Source organism: Brassica rapa, chromosome A02, assembly GCF_000309985.2.
Source record: "Brassica rapa cultivar Chiifu-401-42 chromosome A02, CAAS_Brap_v3.01, whole genome shotgun sequence".
NCBI classification, from domain to species: Eukaryota; Viridiplantae; Streptophyta; class Magnoliopsida; order Brassicales; family Brassicaceae; genus Brassica; species Brassica rapa.
Genome location: NC_024796.2, coordinates 6383443 through 6401178, shown reverse-complemented (window position 1 = coordinate 6401178; position 17736 = coordinate 6383443). Strand labels below are relative to the sequence as shown.

The 17736-nt window shown below is 31.4% G+C and overlaps 4 protein-coding genes and 1 non-coding gene across 6 annotated transcripts; 2 read left to right on the top strand and 3 right to left on the bottom strand.

Annotated features, from left to right (window-relative positions):
* The first annotated feature begins 3186 nt into the window (after positions 1–3186).
* LOC103851815 (ATP-dependent 6-phosphofructokinase 7-like) lies at positions 3187–7410 on the top strand. The gene is made up of 9 exons (XM_009128681.3): positions 3187–4692; positions 4855–4901; positions 4994–5033; positions 5093–5293; positions 5376–5787; positions 5869–6134; positions 6571–6616; positions 6685–6839; positions 6918–7410. Exons 1-9 carry the CDS (start codon positions 4591–4593, stop codon positions 7119–7121), a joined length of 1473 nt encoding a protein of 490 aa, XP_009126929.2. The 5' UTR covers positions 3187–4590; the 3' UTR covers positions 7122–7410.
* A 320-nt stretch (positions 7411–7730) lies between these two features.
* LOC103851813 (inositol oxygenase 5) lies at positions 7731–13616 on the bottom strand. Of its 2 annotated transcripts, XR_004455290.1 has the most exons (12): positions 12673–13616; positions 12404–12536; positions 12237–12321; positions 11834–12038; positions 11656–11715; positions 11479–11531; positions 11219–11341; positions 11050–11119; positions 10884–10962; positions 10720–10801; positions 9025–10586; positions 7731–8063 (listed from the first exon to the last, which is right to left on the bottom strand). XR_004455290.1 is itself a non-coding variant. In XM_009128680.3 (11 exons), exons 1-11 carry the CDS (start codon positions 12701–12703, stop codon positions 10560–10562), a joined length of 948 nt encoding a protein of 315 aa, XP_009126928.1. In that variant the 5' UTR covers positions 12704–13616; the 3' UTR covers positions 7731–10559. The 2 variants fall into 2 exon arrangements, 1 of the variants encoding a protein (XP_009126928.1); XM_009128680.3 differs by having other exon boundaries at positions 7731–10586.
* A 1249-nt stretch (positions 13617–14865) lies between these two features.
* Positions 14866–15721, bottom strand: LOC103851812 (40S ribosomal protein S30). The gene is made up of 3 exons (XM_009128679.3): positions 15541–15721; positions 15315–15452; positions 14866–15146 (listed from the first exon to the last, which is right to left on the bottom strand). Exons 1-3 carry the CDS (start codon positions 15542–15544, stop codon positions 15100–15102), a joined length of 189 nt encoding a protein of 62 aa, XP_009126927.1. The 5' UTR covers positions 15545–15721; the 3' UTR covers positions 14866–15099.
* Positions 15722–15847: 126 nt separating this feature from the next.
* TRNAS-CGA lies at positions 15848–15929 on the top strand. The gene has a single exon. It is a non-coding gene; the product is annotated as a tRNA-Ser (tRNA).
* A 539-nt stretch (positions 15930–16468) lies between these two features.
* On the bottom strand, positions 16469–17735 carry LOC103851811 (60S ribosomal protein L31-3). Its single transcript, XM_009128678.3, has 3 exons — positions 17567–17735; positions 17372–17479; positions 16469–16929 (listed from the first exon to the last, which is right to left on the bottom strand). Exons 2-3 carry the CDS (start codon positions 17449–17451, stop codon positions 16650–16652), a joined length of 360 nt encoding a protein of 119 aa, XP_009126926.1. The 5' UTR covers positions 17452–17479; positions 17567–17735; the 3' UTR covers positions 16469–16649.
* Position 17736: the final 1 nt, after the last annotated feature.

Below are 17736 nucleotides of genomic sequence, written 5' to 3'. Positions count from 1 at the left end.
GGATATAGGATTTTGGTTTGTATTGAAAAATGTATAATATTCAAATGATCTGTTTTGAATATTGATATGTATATTTAAGAAAATGATATTTTCATGTTTGCTAATTTATTTATAGTTCGTAATATATTTATACATATATTATATTTAAAGTTAGTATATCTTTTAAATATATATAGGCCCATTATTTATAGATCTATTTAAATGTACATGTAGGCCCAAAACCAAAATACTTAAATGCCATTAATGAATTTTATTCATCCTTTGTAAAAATAAGGGTATTTTTGAGAAACTATAATTTTCATTAAGTGAATGATCCTCTTTTAATGGTATTGATATGTTGAAATAGGGGTGGGCACTTTACCCGATATCCGAAGTGGCACCCGAACCCGATCCGAAAAACCCGAACCGAAATCCGAACCGAAGTAGCAAAATACCCGAACGGATATTGAATAAGAAGAGATTGGATATCCGAACCCGAACGGATAATACCCGAACCCGAATGGATATCCGAAGATAACCGAACATATGTATAATTAACCCTATATTTCTAGTTTACATCTTTCATTTATATAAAATATTTATATTGACACTATACATACTTTAAGTTTATATGATATACATACAATTACGGAAAAAATAATTTGCTACTCACTTAAAATGCATGTCAAGTTTTTTATTTCAAAAATTAACAAAAAGTTACATCCAATTTTTTTTTTTAAAATAACTAAATTTATGCATTTTTAGTTTTAAAATGTTATGTCCAAATCTATTAACCATTCAATCTATTAAAAATAAAAAATTAGTTGACAGAAAGTTATATTTTTAAATACAAGAAACTTGAGAAAGAAAAATTTAATTTTTTTTTCAAAATCTAAATATCCGAACCCGATCCGAAATAACCGAATCCGAACTAAAAATACCCGAACCCGACCCGAAGTACAGAAATACCCGAATGGGTTTTACACCTCTATACCGAAATACCCGAAAATCCGAAATACCCGACCCGAACCCGAACGGGTACCCGAACGCCCACCCCTATGTTGAAAGGACACTTTCACTGAGACAAATTTTTTTATTATCTTAATTTTTAAATCATATTTTCAAATCTACAATGTTTCTCTATAAAAAAGATACTTTTCCAAAAGTAGCATTTTTAAAAAGTTTATTGAAAAAAAATGCAATCTATTTATCAAAAAATCTAAAAGAATACTCATTTATTAACAAAAATTTTGGTTATTCTAATTTCAAATCACAATCTCAAATCAACAATATTTCACTAAAAATGATAACTTTCCAAAAATGTATTGTTTAAAAAATACAATTTATTGATCAAAAATTCTAAAAGAATACGCATCTGTAAATTTATCTATCAGTGAATTATAAAATTTATAAATCACAATTCTAAATTTATATTATTTCTCTATAGAATGATAAGTTTCCTAAAATAGCATTTCTAAAAAAAAATTGATTCAAAAATACAACCAATTGATCAGAAATTCGAAACAAAATATTCATCTATAATATTTTTTGTTATCTTAATTTTTAAATCACAATCTTAAATCTACAATATTTCTCTATAAAAATGACAACATTTCTAAAATAAAATTTAAAAATTATTTAAAAAATACAACCTATTGTTCAATAATTCTAAAAGAATACTCATCTATCAACAAAAATTTTTGCTATCATAATTTCTAAATCAAAATCTCAAATATAAAATATATATCTATTAGAAAGCTAAACTTTTTAAAATATCATTGTTTAAAATTATTTTAAAAATACAACATAGAGATCAAAAATTCTATAAGAATATATCGACAAAATTTTTGTTACCCTAATTTATTTTTTTTCGACAACAAATAATTATTCAAAATATTATTGTTATCCTAATTTAAAAAAAAAATGTTATTCTAATTTCTAATTCACTATTGCAAATCTAAAATATTTCTCTATAAAAATGATAACTTACCTAAAATGTCATTCTTTTGAAAAAAATATTTAAAAAAAAAAACAATTAGTTGATCAGAAATTTGAAAAGAATACTCATCTACCAAAAAACCTTTTTGTTATCCTAATTTCTAAGTCACAATCTTAAATCTACAATATTGTTTTATAAAAATGATCACTTTCCTATAACCAACATTGAAAAACAATTATTTAAAATATACAACATATTGTTCAAAAATTTTAAAGAATACACATCTATCAACAAAAACTTTTGAATTCCTAACTTCTAATTCACAATCCAAAATCTAAAATATTTCTCTATTAAAATGCTGACTTTCCTAAACTAATATTGTTAAAAATATTATTTAAAAATAAAATCTATTGATCAAAATTCTAAAAGAATACACATCTATCAACAAAATATTGGTTATCCCAATTTCTAATCACAGTCCCAAATTTACAATATTTCTCTATAAAAATGATAATTTTCCTAAAATAGCTCTTATTAAAGTTTATTTAAGAAATACAACCTATTGATTAATTTTTTTAAAAAGATACTCATCATTCAACAAAAAAATAATATTTTTGTCTTAATTTTCTAAATTACAATCTTGAATTTACATTATTTGTATGTAAAAATGATAACTTTCCAAAAATAAAATTTTTATAAAATGTTTTAAAAGTACAACCAATTGATCAAAAATTCTAAAACAATACTTATCATTCAACAAAATTCTTGTTGTCCTAATTTATAAATCACATTCTCAAATGTACAATAGTTCTTTATAAAAATTATAACTTTTCAAAAGTAGCATTGCTTAAAAATATTATTTAAAAAATACAACATATTGATCAAAGATTCTAAAAGAATACTCATCTAAAATATTTCTCTATAAAATGATAACTTTCCTAAAATAGAATTTTTTAAAAGAAAATTAAAAATACAACCTATTGATTAAAAATTCTAAAACAATACTTATCATTCAAAAAAAATTCTTGTTGTCCTAATTTCTAAATCACATTCTCAAATATACAATATTTCTGTATAAAAATGATAACTTTTTTAAAATAGCAATTTAAAACAAATTATTTTAAAAATGCAATCTATTGATCAAAAATTCTAAAAAATACTCATCTATCAACAAAAAAAATTGTTATTCTAATTTCTAAATCATAATCCAAAATATACAATATTTCTCTATTAAAATGATTACTTTCTTAAAATAGTATTTTAAAAAACATTATTTAAAAATACAATTTGTTGATCAAAAATTCTAAAAGAATATATATCAACAAAAAATATTTTGATCCTAATTTCTAAATCACAATCTTAAATATTCATTATTATTCTAAAAAAATGATTACTTTCCTAAAATATCAATTTAATAAAGTATATTTAAAAAATACAACTTAATGAACAAATATTCTAAAAGAAATACTCATCATTTTAAAAATTCTTGCATCCTTATTTCTTAATCACAATCTCAATTCTACAATGGTTCTCTATAAAATGATAACTTTTCAAAAATAGCTTTTTCAAAAAAATATTTAAAATATACTAAATGTTGATAAAAAATTTAAAAGAATACTCATCTATCAAAAATAATTCTTGTTATCCTAATTTCTAAATCACAATCCTAAATCTAGAATAGTTCTCTATAAAACAATAACTTTCCAAAAATAGCATTTTTAAATCGATTATTTTAAATCTACAACATATTGATCAAAAGTTTTAAAAGAATACTCATCTATCAAAAACAATTCTTGTTATCCTAATTTCTGAATCATAATCCCAAATCTACAATATTTCTCTTTAAAAATGATAATTTTTCTAAAATATCATTTTTTAAAGTTTATTCAAAAAATACATTTTATTAATTAAAAAATTTAAAAGAATACTCATCTATCAACAATATTCTCTTAAATCTGCACGAGTTGTTTCCAAAAATAAAATAACAATTATTATGTTTAAATAGTTTTTAATATCTAAAACAGCTAAGCAAGTATATATGTCACTTTACCAAAAAAAAAAAGAGTATATATGTCATCTTATAGGCTTTTTGGCAACTCTTTTTGTTCGAATTAATAATAAACAAACAAAACAAACTGTACTTGTCTTCTTTAAGAGATTCCTATTTTTTTCCTTAAAAAACTGTCGGAATATTCTCTTCTTTTTTTACAAAGTGAACTTAGATTACTTGTTATCCAAGGCCCAACTAATAGGTTTCCATAAATGGAAAGTAGCAATGAATTACTATTCTTTTTCTAGAAGAATGCGAATCATCTTCGCCAAGTTTCAACGTTGGTTCTCTCTTTTAACCTCCGTGATCGTCACCTTTTACATTTATATACCACTAACGAGAATCCTCAACCCAATTGTATTGTTCTCTTCTTTGGTGAAGATCCTTCGGTGCCCACCATTTTATCAAATTCCCCATCTAAAAAAAGATCTCCGTCTTAACTTGGTGTCTCACTCTCTTACCTCTTTTGATTTGTATAGTCGACTCAACTCCTACAAAAATGGGTTGCCTTTTGTTGGATTGACGGTTTTTCCTCCTCCTTCTCCATTCAAAAGTAGTCTCTTTTGTCATCTTCGTGGAGAGACAGAGAGAGATAGTTTGTCTGGTTAATTTGATCGTTGTTATGTCTAGTCCCAAGAGTAACAAACCGAAGATCGTCAACGGTCCTGGGGGTTATATACTACAGGACGTTCCTCATCTCATTGATTATCTTCCTGATCTCCCTGTACGTTGTTGCACTTGATCATCTCTGCTTCCTGCATGATTCTATTTGAAAATTTGAATAAAATAAATGAGGAATCTTTGTATTTGGGTTCGATTATGTTTGATCTGTTCATGGTTTACTCGAATCAAATGGTGATGATTCCTAGTTTTATGTTATTTGCAGACGTATCCGAATCCATTACAAGACAATCCAGCTTACTCAGTTGTTAAGTATGTATTTTTTAAAACGTTTTCATTGCTTAAATGTTCATACTTTTTGTTTTCTTTACATGTTTTTTTTTTCGTTTTTTTGTTTTTATCAGGCAATACTTTGTTGATTCAGATGATAGTGTTCCTGAGAAGGTAAATTGAAGAATTGTGTTAGAATGATTATGTTTTATTTTTAAATTCTTGTTATAAAGATTGTAGTGCACAAGGATGGTCCAAGAGGAATCCATTTCAGACGCGCCGGTCCACGCCAAAAGGTTTACTTCGACTCCGACGAAGTCCACGCTTGCATTGTCACATGCGGAGGTCTCTGTCCCGGTCTCAACACCGTCATTAGAGAAATCGTCAGCAGCTTATCATGCATGTACGGTGTAAACAGAATCCTCGGAATCGATGTAAGCTTTCTCATACATACATAACATAAATATTAATCCCTTCTTGGCTACAGTGTACTAATGATTCTCATTATTTGTACAGGGTGGATACAGAGGATTCTACGCCAAGAACACTATCCCCTTAGACTCCAAAGTCGTCAACGACATCCACAAACGCGGAGGAACAATCCTCGGGACCTCTCGAGGTGGACACGATACCGCAAAGATAGTTGATAGCATCCAAGACCGAGGAATCAATCAGGTTTACATTATTGGCGGAGACGGAACACAAAGAGGAGCTTCAGTAATCTTTGAGGAGATTAGAAGGCGTGGACTCAAAGTTGCTGTGGTTGGAATACCGAAGACGATTGATGACGACATACCGGTGATTGATAGATCTTTTGGGTTTGATACTGCTGTGGAGGAAGCTCAGCGAGCCATCAACGCAGCACATGTTGAAGCTGAGAGTAATGAGAATGGTATTGGTTTTGTTAAGCTCATGGGTCGTTACAGTGGTAAGTTTTTTTCTCTTTGAACATTACAGTTTTAGAAAAACCTTTTAGAGCTGTTGTTACTGATTAAAAAGGCTAAACCAGGATTCATAGCGATGTATGCTACATTAGCAAGCAGAGATGTGGATTGCTGCTTGATTCCGGAGTCACCGTTTTACCTTGAAGGAGAAGGTGGACTGTTGGAGTTTATAGAGAGACGGCTTAAGGAGAATGGTCACATGGTGATTGTTCTTGCTGAAGGAGCGGGACAAGAATTGATGTCCAAAAGCATGGAGTCTAATGCTCTTGAAGATGCGTCTGGTAACAAGCTTCTTAAAGATGTTGGCTTGTGGCTATCACAAAGCATCAAGGTAAAACTAAATACAAAGATTAGGCCTGCGGTTATTAACCAAACCGAAAAGTTTGATTTTTGGTTCAATTCGGTTAGAAAAATCTGTTTTTGTCGGTAATCATTTAGTTCAGTTTTCTTAAAAAGAAAAAAAATTACCAAACAATACCAGCTTTAACCAAAATCCTGAACTGAATAACCAAATTCGAACTTAACCAAAAATTTTGAATTTTATTCAATTTAAACCGAAATTTAACGAAAAAACAAACAAAAATCGGTAGAAAATATTGAAGCTGAACTAACCAAAAACCAAACTGAACCAAAATTATTTTCAGTTTACTTCGGAAAGATTTTAACCGACCCAAACTAACCGAAGAAACTGAACCCGCAGGCCTAAGAAAGATTGTAACTTTCTCTTAGACCATTGCAGAAAACTCATGTAATGTTTTTACTTTTAGGATCATTTCAAGAAGAATAAGATGGAGATGAATCTCAAATACATAGGTAACAAAATCATAAACCTTTAAACTATTTGGATCTACGTTTCTTTTAAACTTGTTTTTCGGTTTTAGACCCTACATACATGATCCGGGCTGTTCCGAGCAATGCATCAGACAATGTTTACTGTTCACTTCTTGCTCAAAGTGCGGTTCACGGTGCAATGGCTGGATACACTGGCTACACAAGTGGTCTTGTCAATGGAAGACAGACATACATCCCTTACTACGTAAGTTACTGACACTAATAAGATGACAGAGACTGTGGTTTTGCGGGATTGTCCTGATTTGATATTTTTATGTTGCAGAGAATAACAGAGAAACAGAACCATGTGGTGATTACTGATAGAATGTGGGCAAGGCTGTTGTCTTCTACAAATCAGCCAAGCTTCTTGGGCCCTAAGGATATACCTGAGGAGAAGAAAGAGCTTCCGGTGACGCCACTTCCTGACGGCGAAAAGTGTGACGCAGTTGTGGATATTCCTCCGGTGACTAAAGAGGTCACCAAGTGAAAGTAAAAAAAGCTTTCAGGTATATATATATTCAGGCCTTCCTGGAAACGAAAGTGAAATAATTATTTCTTGCGACGGTTTTGCTCTTCAGTGCGAAACACAACTTTTTAGTTTCTTTTAGATGTTTAGTTTTGTAACATATTTTTGCACCTTTCATATCTTATGGTTATGAGTGAATGAGGTAATATTTTTTGGTGTGATGTACAATACAATTGTTACTGCCTATTAAGTAAAGAAAAGCTTACCCTAAATACACGTAGCAAATTAAAAGAGATTTTTTTACATTCTAGGACACATTATGTCTTTGGAATTGCATATTTAGACACTTGTTGCTTGAGACACACAATTTCTATGTGCAATGTCTTAGATGCCCTCAACCTTATCTAACAATAACTAGAAATATAACTAAATCCAAAAGTCTTTTTATTAAATCATTCAAAAATTTATTTATTTTAGAATTTCAAAATTCAAGTTCAGATTCACTTTTATTAAACTCTATTTTTCTTTTTATTTATTTTCATAACGCATACTCAAATCCAATAATCACGATACACTCTCCTTCATCAAATCGAAGAAACAATTAATTCTTAATCCTCTTGGCTTGTCTCCTTCTTCTCAACTTTTTCTTATTCCTTTGTCTATCTCTATTTTTTGTCTGTTTTTCTATCTTTTTATTACGAATCATGACAGAATCCACGGATAAAAAAAAAGAAAGAGAAAACGCCTCAACATGGATTTCGAGCTCAACATCGCATCGGTAAGCTCGGTGGCTCAGTGAAGCCATGGGGGTTCGAGCTCGTCGAAATCCTCCGCCACCACGAGATCTGCTGCTCAAGTTGACTCCTCGCCTTGCTCAACTCATTTCCGAAGTCTCATCCATTATATAGGTGAAGCTGCAGTGGTTTGAGCTTGGTATCACCATGGGTGAAAGCTCGATTAGATCTGCAATAAGAATGATGAATTTACATATTTGGTCCTTATATTTATGTAAGTATTTGTTTTCACCCTCAATTTTTAAATGTGCAGATTTGTATTCTAATTAGTATCAAAATTTTCAAGTATACACCACAGACATGTTTTACGCAATTATGTTCTTCATGATTACAATGTCCATATAAATATATCCTAATCCATGTCCACACCTACTAGCTCACAAAAAATCGATAATGGACATCATTTAACATGATCTCTTTCAGAAACTTTGATGTGGATACAACTTGTGTGTCATACTAATATGTCTAGATATTCTCTTTTACACATTTATATCCATGTCCACATATCTTACGTTCACACTTTTATAATCCATATCCATACATTCTTATAAGTTATATATAAAAAATATAGATAGAAAATTAGATAAAACAATAAAAGTATATATCATTAAATAACAAATATATATCACTTTGTTATACTAATTTTTTTGGTCATATACATCTTTAAATAAAAAAATAGAAAACAAAACAAAGAATTTTGTAAAAAAAAAATATTGTGTCCACATCCATAAAACATATGTCCAATAAATTATAATTTAGCAATTTAGTTAGACATTAAAATATAAAAATATATATATGGATATCAAAATAATAAGAAAAAAGAAACATGTTTTTATATGGTTATTATATATTTATTTAATCAGAAACTGAAATAGTGTATGAATAAATATGGTTTTGTGTCCATGTCCAAAATTAATTTATAACTATATTATCCACACTATGATATCCATGTCCATACTTTTTTTGTATATATATTAGTATATATATATGAAAATGGATGTTAAAAGATAGAGAATTTTATACATAATTTAATGTGATAATTATTTTTGTTTTATATATTTTAGAATTTGAAATAAAAGTAAATGAAACATTAAGAGAAATAAGAAAAACAAGTTACAATTTATACTTACCCAAACATAAGCGCATCTTCCGTTTCTTCTGAGCAAGGGCATTTCTGTCCAAAACAGCTCTCAGATTCAAGGAAAGTGTCCCTCCAGCGGATTGTGTCTTAAAGTGTTAAAAAAGATAAAAAAGTGTCCTAAATGGTAATCGACTCATTAAAAGACGGCTAAGTATCTCATCAATATAATAAATTAAGTTAAGAAACTATACTAAAATTGTTAGTTCCAGTGGTAAAATACCCCAAAAACAATAACTACACATAAATATTTTAAATATAAAATGTTAATAATACTTTTTAGTTTCAAAATTATTAGCCAATATAAAGTGACAAGTGTCAGTTGCCATGGGTTCTAAAGAGATCGGTGCACAGAATCGGTTGTCACACTTTTGATTTAATTTTTTTTCATTTATTTTTATTATCTTTTTGATTCAGATACCCTTTTGTATACCTTCGTTGGAGCTGCTTTTAGTCCATCCCCGAAAAAAGAGAGATGGTTCCGTATGTCGCAGCCAATAGCTGATATGACGGTGGTTGGTGGTGAAGAGATCGTGGTGAAAATTCTGGAGTTCCTTCTACTACAAATGGATTGCACCGGTCATGTTTGGAGGACAAACTTGACGATGATGGTGGCTTGTGTTTGAGCATGTTTGATGTTTCTTATGATAATGTACGTCTCTTAAAACTCCATAAGCAAACACTATAGAAAGTAACGAAAAAAAAACGATACACTTTAATCTCGAAACTTTTTAAACAGAAAGATAATATTAGTTTTTTATTCATAATAATAACGGACAGAAGATAGTTATAACTTTCAAATTAAACCAATTTTTTTTTCAACTCGTGTTTGAGCCAGAAAAATCAACTTTTAAATATTTTTCGGTTTAACTTTCATATTTTGTTGATTAGGCCATTTAAAAAATTCAAGTAATCAACTAGTAGACTCGATTAAAAAATAAACTTTCGTTAACTTTCTAATGACATCGTTTTGAAAACTGATTAAAAACTTAATTATACGATGTTGTTTTGCATAGTAATCATCATTTATCTATTCTCTCTCGTGAAACCCGGAAAACCCCAAATTGAAAACCCTTAAATTTTTATACTTATATTTGAGATTTTCTTGGTTTTGCGAAATATACAGGATTAAGTGCTAAAACAATGTTGTATACTTAAAATTTTAATCAGTTTCAAAACAATGTCGCTAGAGAGCTGTCGATGTTGCTAGAGAGCTGTTTTAGTTTTTCTATGAGTTTAAGAGTTGACTATTCAAATTTCTTGAATGACCGAATCGACAAAATATAAAAATTAAAATGGTCAATATTTAAAAATTGAAGAATTTTGTGGCTTTAATCTGAAAATTCTGTGTTTTAATAGCATTTTTCTCTAATAACGGCGGGATACATTAGCTAATGACAACGCAATAATAATAATAATAGAACTTTATTAACTGGACAGTACTGCTTTCCAGTGCTTAATTAAACGACTACTAATCAGACACATTTTATTTTTCTATGTAAACTTCTTGGACGCCTTATTGCAGTTTCACCACCTCAAATCCTCCGGGAAATACTGTAAATCCAAACCAAAATTATGAATATGAAAATAAAAAAGGCAATATGCTAATATTATTAACACAATGATGTAAGGTAAATTATCATATTAGTTACTCATCTTCAAACGAGATGAAAGTAAAGTTCCTCACCTTCTTGATCAAAGACATGTAGTATGGCTTAACCTTCTCAACATCTACCTGAACTTTGCTCTTGCTGTATAAGTCGTACTTGCTGTATTATAAACACAACTTTATAATTACAATCCGATAATTATAATCAAAGTATGTTTGATTAAGATATATTTTTAAGTTACTTGAAAACATGGAGCCATTTGAGATTATCCTTGTCTCCCTCGTTCAAAAGGTGAGTGTAACCTCCAGCCTTGTGCAATGCTACAAATATAAAAACTAATTAATAAACCATTATGTTACTAACTAAGAGTTTGTTTCGTTAATTGGTTCATAATATATTATGCTTACGGTAAAAGGAATGGTATCGGATGATAAACAATCCCGCGGATGGCAAAGTGCTTCCGTTCTCCTTGGCCACCTATATGAACATATAATTATCAATTTTACAAAATCTTTAACTTGGAAACTAATTTAATTATAATATTTAATAAATTACAGCAGTAAGTTAAAATATTACCAGGTACATGTAATCATCATGCCCCCATGACATGAAAACATTTTCTAGTCCACATCCTTCAGAATAAATCCCAGTTTTGGTATTATAATTTGGGTTGTTAAAATCAGGGTTTTCCATAAAATACTGAAAATATAAAAGATTAAAGGTTATGTTGCTGACAAAAAAAAGATTAAAAGAAAATAATAACTGTGAAATTATATTCAATTGCTTAGTAATATTTTTTTTAATGAAACTGCAGATAATAATATGTTTTTATGTACCTTGTGGTGTATGTTAGATTCATCAAAAGCACACCCAACAGGAAATGTGTCACCTACAAGTTTTGATATGGAATTCATATGTTACTGAAAGCTTAAAGTTCGATACATATCAGTCAAGAGAACATAATTAATTGTTTATATTCCTTTTTATTAGAAACCTCAAATAATTAGACTTACCAACAACAGCCCACTGAGGAAGCCCTCCAAATTGTGGAAGAGTAAGAACCTTCCCAAGATCTGGTAATTGATTCCAATGTTAGCATTTTTCGGATTCTTATATATGAATATTATGATTTGTAAGTTCTAGCCATAGCCGTAAGCATTGTATTTTGACATACTCAACGATATTGATTACCATGGATAAGGGCAGTGAGATGGAGCCAATCTTCGTCAGGATAGTCTTTACGGATTGCTTCAGCCGATTGAAGCAAATGCTGAATTTGTGGTTCATCAAGATCAGGATCACTCTCGTCCACCACTTCGTTAAGAAGTTCACAACATTCCCAAATGTTCATCACCATCTTGTCCAGTTTTCCATACTCGTGCCTCATTTTCTTTACCTGCAAAAGAAAACATGATAACCGTTTTTTTTTTTGGGTGCAACTGATAAACTGTACTTTGAGTATTAAACATAAAGTTATTATCAATAGTTCCCAGATCACTTTTATATGTAGGCTATGTAGCGTACATACATTAATCCCACAAAACAAAAAGCTAATAACCCGTAAACTATAATTGTAATATAAAAGAGATCTTACAAAGTCTAAACTTTGGTTAGTGTGCTGTGTTTTGTAGAACTCCTCGACGCTCTTCTGCCTCTCGTTGTTCGCATCCGCGTAGTCTCTACAACAATTTACATTGATCAAAAAAATTTCTTTATTATTTGAAAAAATGTTTAATTAAATTACGCAACTCTTATAACAACCTGAACTGACGACCAAATGCGTTCACCTCAGGGGCCAAAAACACATCATCGTCCGATGATGTCTTCGACGTTGGAATTATGTTGTCCAGTTGTAACTCTTCGGTCTTCTTTTGTTTCCCAAAATCTTCATGCACTGGTTAAAAAAAATCATAAAGTAAACCCATTAATTGAAAAATATCATTATTTTTTTTTCTCCAATTTTGTTAATTTAATGGACACTTTAAAAAAAACGCGTTATTTTTGAAGTGAATGAAGATAGATATGTGTACCCAAAACAGGGTTTTCGAGAGGGATAATCATCTTCAGAAAAAAAAAAAGAAGTAAAAGATTAATTGAAAACTAAAAGATAGAGAGGATTAATTTCTAGGTAGAGGTGTGATTTGATGGAGACACAGAAGATTATTTGTAATGGTGATGGATCTGGAGAGGATAAGTACTTTCCTCTATATTTAGAGAGAAATCCAAGTCTTAGTTGACCGTTGATTATTTAGCAACCAAGATTTATCCTCCCCTCAAAAAGACAAAATCCATAAATACTTTTAAATAAAAAATCTGACCAACATAAATATGACATGTCAAAACAAAATAGTATTTGTTAACATTCATACCTAATTAAACCATTATGATATTTTAATACGCTGTGATCTGTCCATCAAATAAGAATATACCCAACGTTATATGGTAAAAATAAAATCCTAATTTCCAAAATATAAAAATTGAACTGAAATTAATTTTTTGACATATTTATATCCTCTTCCTTATAAGGATTTGGCAATGTGTCAGATACAAATATACAATCAGCATATACACGCACCCATATATATGTTTTCTAAATTAGTAAAGAAGAATATTCCATCATATTCTTAGTTTTCACAATTCTTAATATTTTTATAATAAATTAATTTATTTATTTTATAAAAGAATTTAATATATTTAATTTTTCATTGTGATATTTGTAGTTTTCTCTATTTGATAACATCTGTATATTTTTCTATTTATACGTTTACGTATAGTTTTCTTGGAACTTTTGAAATAATATTATAGATTTTGGACATGTCCCATAATAGTGAAAATTGAGCATATTATGCATATCGTATTAATATTCTTAGCAAAGAAAAAAAAATCAATAAGTAAGCTCATTGTGTGAGTTCCAAAAAAAAAAGAAAGTAAGTTCATTGTGTTTAATTTTTTTCATAAATGATGTTTCATTTCTTATCAATGTAAATTCTACTATGGACTACGCCAAAAATAAATCCATTATTTTTTACTTAAAATTAAAAGTTAAAACTAAGATTCACTGTCGAGCTCAGTAACAAGAGTTTGTGACCCATGTGGGGACAACAAGATGGTGGAACACTGTCCCGGCCCACCGGTCGGTTCTGTCTGGCATCTTCTGGACCGCCCAGTCCAAACCGAGAGTGATCCGTTTGTGTTAGGCGAAGGCTTGACTCAGGCGTTTCCTAAAGAGGGGAGGGCAATGCGTGAGGCTGGTTTCACAGAGCAGCGATCACCTCCCTCTCTCGGCAGTGGACGGATAACGGATGAAAGCCACTCAGATCCACATGGCCTGGTGGCTCGTACCCAGCTGAACCACCATCTTTTTTAAAAATTTGATCAAAAAAAAAACTAAGATTCACCAAGCAACATCAATAGATTTTGTTCGGGGTCTGGAGCTTAAGGTATGAACCAAGAAAATCCAAATATGATAAATCTGGACCAACATTTGGGAGAGAGGGACGTATAATTTTCCTTTTGATTGTACTTGTAATTCGAAACAATGTGAAGAACACGATAATTTAGGAACATGGCTGAAGGCAAACAAGGTGTATACTGTAGACTGCTCAGATTCTGTAGACTGCTGATGCGTCAGTCAATGTAGAACACGATAATTTAGGAATAGCCTAGTCTCAGATTCTGTAGACTGCTGATCGCCCTAGAGACTTCATTTGGATTGTGAAAACGGTTTTATGTTAATAGGCCTAAAAAATACTTGGCCTATCAATAATCGGGGCTTTGTGGAGTCTTTTCTCATTTATATTGACTGACGCATCAGTTAGATCAGAATTTATTCCTCCCATCCTATGCTCTTGGCTTTGCTTCTGACACAACTCATTCTAAGGTCCGGAGAGGAACTCTCCAAGCCTTTTAAGGAATTTTTCTCAGCTTCAAAATAAACTCAAAATGTGATGTGAATCAAGATTGGCACTCTTTTAGGTTTTCAGGTTTTTTACACTTAACTAAAGAGTTGTTCACATTTTGGATTCTAGTTTAACTGGTCCAAATGCATCAGTGAATCTACACCAATAGCAAAGGACCTCTCTTGCGAGAAATGAAATTATACAAGCAATTCAAGAGCATGGCCAGAAATTTGCTGAATGAATAATCATTCGTGGAAGCATCGCCTATTATACATTAGTTGACGAGAGAACATCATAATCACAGTTTCTTGTATGATTCCATTATCCGTAGAATAGAAACATATCATTCAATAACATAAAAGATAAAACCCCATGGTTGGTGTAAACTTGCAGACAAAATCAAACTATTACTGCTGGAAGTTGAGAATAAAATTCAGGAGTAAATTCGTAATTCATAGAATCAAAACATATATAAGTGCAAAAGAAACATGACTAAAACATACGAATAGAAGAAATGCACAAAATAGCCATTATGAGAAGCTTTTATAAGTCATTCTTCTACTTCTCAGAAGAGTTGGGTCCCCTCTTCTTACCGAAACCAACAACTGCAAAAATTCCATTACCCGACATTAATCAATCAAACACTTTTATTGTATGCCAAGCAAAGAGTTATATTATATCCATAAACAACATCCGACACACAAGTTGAAACAGCTAATAACTATTTTGTAATAAAATCAACCAAGTATTTAAAAATGGATTGGAGCAATTACCGGCGGTAACGAAACGGCGGTTGTGCTGGAGACGCTTGTGGGCACGTCCTCTGGGTTTCTTCTTCTTGTCTTGCTTCGCTACCTTTGGTGTCTGTCCTCTCACCTTACCGGCACGTGCCAAAGATCCGTGAACTTTCCCTGAGATCAGCAAACACTCACACAGATCAAACGATTTGACTTTCACTAATATGCAGTAGTACAGAAATGTATAAGCTCTGAGGATTACCCATGGTTGATTTGCTTCTCTGCTTTCTCTTCCGACGGCTGCAATTAGCTGAAACGAGTGCGAAATCTCGGAGCTAGGGTTTTCAGGATGATGGATATGTATTTATATCGTGACAACGAAGCTTATTGGGCCTGGAGCCATACTTCAATGTTGCTATTGGGTGTAAGGCCCATAACCATCATAAATTTATGTAACTTGGTTATTTTATCATTAGCACGGAATCATTACTAGTCCGAAACTATTGGCTGGGCTTCAAAGATGCTTTAATCTTATGTTTAAAATGTAAAGGTGAAAATGATCAGCATAAGTCGATATGTCCGAGTGGTTAAGGAGTTTGACTCGAAATCAATTGGGCTTTGCCCGCGCAGGTTCGAATCCTGCTGTCGACGTATTTTGTTTCTTTTTTTATAAAAACTAAAAGCGAAGTCATAAGAATACGTTAATTAGTTTTAGGCCTACGTCCATTTGTACAATTTAGTTCACGGATATATAATTTTCACTGCAAATCATTATGCTTTGCTAATGCTATGATGGAAAGACAGTGGCAGCTATGGATGTCATCGTTCCAAAGGTAATAAAGCTAACATGGGACTCTTACTAGAGTTAAGGATTTTTGATGTCTATTTAACTATGTTGGATAACATAAAACTCATTTCACATGTAAACTAGATTCTTAGACCATCTTCAATGGCTTACTCTATTTTCTATTCTAAAATAGAGTAACTCTATAATTAATAGAGTTTGAGTTTGTTCCAGCATTTTTTACTTTAAATTCTATTTTAGAATGAAAAATAGACTGGGGTTAGAGATGCTCGAAGAAATCGTATACGAACTTCATTTCAAACCGAAGCTTTGCTTAGTCAGATTTGCTTGGACAAGCAACTCAGATACACATTGATTATTAGCAAGATTCAAGTAAAACGCAGAAGACAAAGAACATAAACAGATTCATATCAAGGTCTTGACGAAGAAAACGAGTCCATCTGATAAATTGCATCAGGCAAAGCAAAGTGAAACTACAAAGAAAATACGAAGACTCTTTAAATAAAAAGATCGAAAACTCAAGGAAAAAACCACAAAACTTGTCTAGGTGACAGACTAGTCCCTTCTCAATCCTCCTCATCGATGACCTTAGTGCCAAGTCCACTGAGTCCTTCAGCAGGGATCTCAGCAACAGTGACAAGTGAGAAAAACTCTTCCTTGGCGTCTTCATCGTCGTTTCTCTTGCGTGCAACACGGACTCTAATCCTCCTTGGAGGACCTCTGATACCTCTGCTCCATATCTGCTTGTTCAACTTCACGTCTACCCTAACGTCCTTGGTCCCCATGGCTTTCTCTGCAAACTTCCTGATCTCCTTGATGGCCTTTGGTGCCTTCTTCTTAAAGGTGCTGTTACACGTTAAACAAAGTCATTAGAAGAAGCCCTTAAATCTCATAACGCAAGCAAGACCTAATCTTAATTTCGGTTGTTAGAGTTCCTGTCTTAATATGAACTAAATCTTGAAATGAAATGTAAACAACATTTCCCTATGTGAAACTGAACGATCAAACAGCTAAGACAGGCCCGGTAAGGTTTTAGAAAATCAAACCAATTGGTTAAGTATATGTCTTAATATGAAGTAAATATTGAAATGAAATGTAAACAACATTTCATTATTAGTTCAATTACATTTTTAAAAAAGATAATCTTAAAAAACACTAATTAATTAACCTACAAGAAGTCTAAGAAGGGCCCTACTATAATCTGTAAGGAAGAGACACAATCTCATTACAACACTATGAAACTGAACAATCAAGCAGCTAGAAGACACTAAGGTTTGAGGAAGCTAACCAGCTGTGAAGGCGTCTGTGGAGGTTGATGGTGTACTCTCTGGTCACCACTTCCTCTTTCCTTCCCTTTTTCTCAGACATCTTCTCTTTTTCTGTGTCCTACTCTTACCTGCGTTTATCCATAACCAAAGAACACTTACTAGAAGCTACACAGATCTGTCCAAGAACGAGCTACGAAGAGGGAAAGAGAGAGTACCTTTGGGCTTGAAGAACGTCGAGAGAACAGAAGGCGTCGACGGCGGAGAAGTAAGCATATATATATGCAACACTAAATTAAACCTAGATGATTTATTTGGGCTTTAGTGGGCTTACTTGTTGTGTCATTAGCGTCGCAATTTTAGAGCCCATAAAAGGCCTAATTAAAAT

What these genes read in the sequence shown, in the direction of transcription:
- LOC103851812 (XM_009128679.3), bottom strand. An exon ending in CCGCCGTTTCGTTACCGCCG is followed by an intron (nt 15,147 to 15,314) that starts GTAATTGCTCCA and finishes GAATTTTTGCAG; the next exon opens with TTGTTGGTTTCGGTAAGAAG.
- LOC103851811 (XM_009128678.3), bottom strand. Translation starts at nt 17,451, where the DNA reads ATGTCTGAGAAAAAGGGAAGGAAAGAGGAAGTGGTGACCAGAGAGTAC. An exon ending in CACAGACGCCTTCACAGCTG is followed by an intron (nt 16,930 to 17,371) that starts GTTAGCTTCCTC and finishes AACGTGTAACAG; the next exon opens with CACCTTTAAGAAGAAGGCAC.
- LOC103851815 (XM_009128681.3), top strand. Translation starts at nt 4,591, where the DNA reads ATGTCTAGTCCCAAGAGTAACAAACCGAAGATCGTCAACGGTCCTGGG. An exon ending in ATTATCTTCCTGATCTCCCT is followed by an intron (nt 4,693 to 4,854) that starts GTACGTTGTTGC and finishes TGTTATTTGCAG; the next exon opens with ACGTATCCGAATCCATTACA. An exon ending in ACAGAATCCTCGGAATCGAT is followed by an intron (nt 5,294 to 5,375) that starts GTAAGCTTTCTC and finishes TTATTTGTACAG; the next exon opens with GGTGGATACAGAGGATTCTA.
- LOC103851813 (XM_009128680.3), bottom strand. Translation starts at nt 12,703, where the DNA reads ATGATTATCCCTCTCGAAAACCCTGTTTTGG. An exon ending in AATCTAACATACACCACAAG is followed by an intron (nt 11,342 to 11,478) that starts GTACATAAAAAC and finishes TTATATTTTCAG; the next exon opens with TATTTTATGGAAAACCCTGA. An exon ending in CCGATACCATTCCTTTTACC is followed by an intron (nt 10,963 to 11,049) that starts GTAAGCATAATA and finishes TTATATTTGTAG; the next exon opens with CATTGCACAAGGCTGGAGGT.